At 43.7% G+C, this 5,126-nt stretch overlaps 1 protein-coding gene across 1 annotated transcript; it reads right to left on the bottom strand.

Annotated features, from left to right (window-relative positions):
- Positions 1-383: 383 nt before the first annotated feature.
- tmem256 (transmembrane protein 256) lies at positions 384-3,927 on the bottom strand. Its single transcript, XM_086166337.1, has 4 exons — positions 3,808-3,927; positions 3,191-3,228; positions 2,763-2,843; positions 384-2,543 (listed from the first exon to the last, which is right to left on the bottom strand). The coding sequence occupies exons 1-4, from the start codon at positions 3,887-3,889 to the stop codon at positions 2,400-2,402; spliced, it is 345 nt and encodes a 114-aa protein (XP_086022463.1). The 5' UTR covers positions 3,890-3,927; the 3' UTR covers positions 384-2,399.
- Between the last annotated feature and the right edge of the window lie 1,199 nt (positions 3,928-5,126).

The following is a 5,126-nucleotide window of genomic DNA, read 5'->3' on the forward strand; positions in this document are numbered from 1 at the left end:
CAGGCACTTTGAGAGAGTAAGATAAGTTAAGGACAAAGCTGTTAAGAGCCATCTGTCAAAGAATAGTAGAATCCATGTTTTACTCCAAGCATAGGAAACAATCAGTGTAACAGTGGTTACTTTGTTTTGATTTATTGAATCACCACAAATGATCACTCAGTAAGTAGACTGAATATGGAATTTCATTTTCTGGTTATTGAACCAACTGTTAGTAGAAATGGTAGATTTGCTGATGTTGGAGAGTAGTTTCTGTCGTCCGTAGTATATTGTGGTAATGTACATGTAAATGTATGGTCCATATAAGGATGCATTTGTATTGCTTTTTTTCAATAAATCCGGTCTTTCACTGTAGAGCTGGGATACTGAACAGATGCAAAGTTACCCTGTCTGATTTATTTCTCCTCTTTACAGACAGACATAAGGTGTTCACATGGTGCCATCACTATAAAGACTAAATCAACAATCAAAAGATCATCTCCGACTAAACCGGAAACAGGAAACCTGGTACCATCATGATGGGAAAACACTCAAGTTGTAGTTTTATCCAAATCTTTGCAAAACATTTAGATGTAAGATCCACAGTCTTTCGTCTCGCAGAGACTGAGGCTGAGATGTGAAAGTCGAAAAAGTAGTCTTTAAGACGTGAGATGGTAGTTTTAGTCAAGTCTTTTCTGTCTTAAGATGTGAATGAGATGGTGAAGTTGATGATATGACGCGTGACCCCAGATTTTTGGCGCGATGGGTGATGGAAGCCCCCCCCCATAAGCAAGTTAACACGATGGCGAAACACATTCACACACACAAACGTCCATGTTCCTCTAGTCTTAAACGCAAATCTGTGTTTCAAAGGTTGCCCTCTCAAAGTGAGCGGTTTGTCCGCAGCCTCGGCTAAAGGAGGGCCACGGGTTAGTGGCTCCTTTGTGTTCAGCCACTTAGAGGACGGAGACGCCAGGGGCTGCGGAGACGCTCAGCAAAATGGAACATCACCTTTGGGTGGAACTGCATGGGTTTCACCCCACTGTGTGGAAAATCCCCGCAGATACGGTGGAAATTGGCGTAACACACACACCAACAGCTGGAGATCCACGTGCATGAAGACCGGCTCTGCGGATGAAGTACGCTGTTGTCATGGAGACAAAGTTACACAGGTGTGTGTAAAGAGACATGTGCGATGTTTCACACATTTTGCCTCAGCCCAGACACGGACTTTGTCCCGCGGAAATTATTTACGGGGGAGTCAGACGGGATGGAGATATCTGGGTAGCAAAACGTGGAGAGAGCAAAGAGGTTGTGTGTTTGCTGAGAACACATAAGGTCTGACGGTACACACACACACACACACTCACCAACACTTCCATCTAACCATCTCCTCTCAGACCAGCTAACTTCCTGTCGTTTCCCTCCAACAATAAATCTCCTCTCTGGTCTTCCTCCAGACCTCAGCATCCTTCTACCCAGATCTCCACTATCACTCCTCTGTCCATGACCAAACCATCTCAGTCTGATCGTCGAACATGTTTGAGTGGTTGGACGGGGGGTATAGAGAATGAATGAATGCACGACTGATTTTTAATGTCGAGGGGTTCAAAGCATATCCAATTATAGCACCATCTACAGGACAGCATGAAAAGCCAATACAATTGACTATTGTTACCGCTAAAAAATGATATCTTATCAAAAAGCAGCATTGTGATTTATTGATCTGCTTATCAGCAATTTCCTGGTAACATTATTGGGGCGTTATTTCTTGTTGTGATAAATTGTTGTTCATCGAGACAATAAACCCCTTACTGCTCCCCTGGCGCTGGTGCAAGGCAGCCTACTGCTCATGGTTCATCCACGATGGGTTAATTGCAGAGAACAAATTTCCCCAGAGTGATTAATAAAGGATAAATAATTATTAGTATTATTAATATTCAAAAAATGTGAGCAGGAAAGCGGACGATGAGCAAATGAATAGCAAAGAAAAATCATTTATTTCATCAACTTCCCTTCTTATGTGTGCAGCTTGGGCAGCTGCATCCACGTTGTTGTGCAACACGTGTTTCCACGGCGACGACTCTCTTGACTCAGCATTGTTTGGATTGCAGTCTGCTGCGTCACAGCGAGGCGTGTGATGGGTTAAACAAGAAAAACTGATCGGGAATCTATCGGAAAGACGTCTGAGGGTGAGGCGAAACACAATTATCCAAAGAGCACAAAAGCAGTAAGTGGTTTTACACGTGTCAGTCGGCATGTTTTTAAACACATCATAGTGAGGTTTCTCGCAGCTCTGCGGGGGAACGATAAACCCGCCGTGACCTTATCTCCTGCCGACACCCCCCGAACCCGGACGGGGGAGAGGCATCAGTCCTTGCCGCTTCTAACCCCACAGCCAAGTCGCTGTCAGCGATTGCAGCTTAGAGGATCATGGCCACCCAGCCGGCGATCAGGGCCATGCCTCCAATGGGGGCCATCTTGCGGAGAGCGGGGTCCTTGGTCAGGGCCTGGTGGTAGAGCGACCCGCAGAACATACCCATGCCGGCAATCAGCAGGGTCCCTGCCTGTTTCGAGGGACAAAAAAAAGGTGTATCGGGCTTGTTTTCATCTGTGATGTTGCCGAACAAACACCATTCTGCAGCTATGTCGTCATTTGCGTGATTAGCAACCTCCGGCCCTTCTAATTTCACATAATTTTTTGGTAACACTGACTTTCAGATGGGAGCTACTCTGACTAGTTTGACTCTAAGGTCGACTTAAGTATCTCCGGTCTTGCTGCTTACCACGGCAGGTTTCCTGGACTGGGCGGCGCCCAGCAGGGCCAGGCTGTGGTAGAAGTGGTACTTGTTGGCTGTATCAAAGAGCTGGGAAAAGGGGGACAGAGAGAGAGATCTCAGTAAATTCCGCCCTCATTTCAATTGATCGGAGACTTCCTGGATGAAGTGTGCAGGTGCACGACTCTCAGGGAGCCGCTTTCGATTTGACCTCACAGGCCGGTCGGTGTGCTTGGAAAGGCAGGGGCGACAGTCGCATGTGCGAAAATAACCGCTTTGAATGGAAACACTCGGAAACTAAACATTGATTTAAAACCATTTTTTAAATAACCGTTGCACATATCAGCTGATCTGATTCTGATAAATGTAGAGAACAAATTTCCAAATCAATAAAGTAAAAAATTATCATAAAATTATTCTGGATTCAGACAGCTTACCACGAACTGGTAGTCGTCAGGGTCTTTTTGCTTGAATCCTGATATTGAACAGAAAAGATATTTAAGTATAACATGCTGCAGGATATGTTGTGATGTCACATAAAGGTGTGAACAAAACAAGATCATTATATTATTATAAAATTAATGATATTATTACTGCTTCTGATGTTATTTTTTTCCATTGAAACTATTTTTTTAATTTTTTGTCATTTCTTTTTGACAGTGTGTTGCTTCTGGATTCAAAGATAACTTAAAAATTGTTTTTTACTCGTTTAAGTAACCACTTGGAGGTCACATGTAGTTTTGACCCACTACTCGGGACAGCCTCCACTTGAGCGAGCCCGGCGGGGGGCGCGTCACCTTCGTTATGCACTTGTTTACGCCCAGATAACGTAGTGTTTGTCGATTGTAATCAACGCCGATTGAACCACAAGGCTTTATTCAGGGCGACAAATGACTAATGTTTATCCTAGATTAGACACCTGAATCGACAGACAGGTGCAATTGTACAATTGTTATTTTTTAACATGGGGTCTGGTGCGCTGACGCGCCTTCGTCTGGAAGGAGAAATGCGCCGTGCAAGAAAATGGAAGTGTTGTGAAATGTGAGATGCCTACCGTGTGCGCCGTACGCCCCGGCTGTCACGGCTCCGGCCCCAGACAGAGCTGCCAACCTTCGGACAACAACAGAGGCGGACATGTTGGACGTGAGACCGATGGAGGAGCCGACACACGGAAGCCTCGCAATACTAATGGTGCGTTGAGGTTCACTCGTAAACTCCTCCTCCCTCGAGTTTCACTCGCGCTACCACACGAGTTTCAAACGAAAACAAACACACAATCCCACAGAATTGAACGAAATCTGCGCTTTTACTTTTAAAATTATGTCACAAATTCCTGTGAAAAGCAGACTCAGATAAAATGCCAAAGGCTTTATCTTATCGATGCATGAGGGACCACCACTAAAATCTAAAACAGCATTAAAACAGCAGATATGCATAATTGCACATGTTCTGAAATAATTAAACACAAATATCTCTGTGATCACTTTTTTCGCTATTTGGCGTAAAGAAATCCCGCTTTCTGTTGCTACAGGTTGCTGAGACTCGCATAGTCACTCTAAATTACAACGATCTTGTGAGTCCCTGAAAGCAGCAGCTGCACGACGACATAAACCCGAGTTCACGTCCGCGTTTCCGCGGCATGATCCAAAATGGCGTCCGCAGGGGTGCAGATTCAGCTCCATGGGAAGTGGTACACTTTCCTAAGGGGTCCAAAATGTGTTTTTAAGGAAGCTGATTAATCTGAGTTTAATTAAACACACAGGTATTGAGACGAAGTGACCAAAGTGCATTTAATCATATTTTGACAATTGATTGTGCAATTGTATTGTTTTTCACAACATAATAACCACACAGTTCTGTTTCAGTTGTGTGTTTTTATTTCATTAATTTATTTTTGTGCTTAAATGTTATTTGACCAACATGTAACTTGTATATACTACATGCATCTAAAACGAGCTCAACAGATTACAGATTTAAATCCAAAATCCTGAATTAGCGGGAGTTTCAAACACAAAATATTCAAATCCAGGTTCTGGTCAATTGTTGGCAGATGTTGTAGTGGTGACTGGGTTCAGTTTGTCTTATGATATGATAATACTTGTGTATAAAGGTTGTACTTAAGCAGAATTTCCAATTCACTATTGCCACGCCGGCTTTTGTATTTGTCCTGACGTGGAGGATGTGAGTATTTCACCCCTCACTGGTACTCTGGAGTACTGCTCTGTATCAGTATTTGTATTGAATCTAAATTAGGCTGAAAAAGAAACAAAAATCCCCTTAATTCATCCTGTCATCGTTCAATCGCCACTAAAGTCATCTCGACGGCAATCATCGCTCCGCGAAAAGAGAACAACCCTCATTTGTTCATTAACT

This window comes from Fistularia commersonii, chromosome 19 (genome assembly GCF_037954325.1).
Source record: "Fistularia commersonii isolate RoL2024-O1a breed Wild chromosome 19, RoL_Fcom_v1.0, whole genome shotgun sequence".
NCBI lineage: Eukaryota > Metazoa > Chordata > Actinopteri > Syngnathiformes > Fistulariidae > Fistularia > Fistularia commersonii.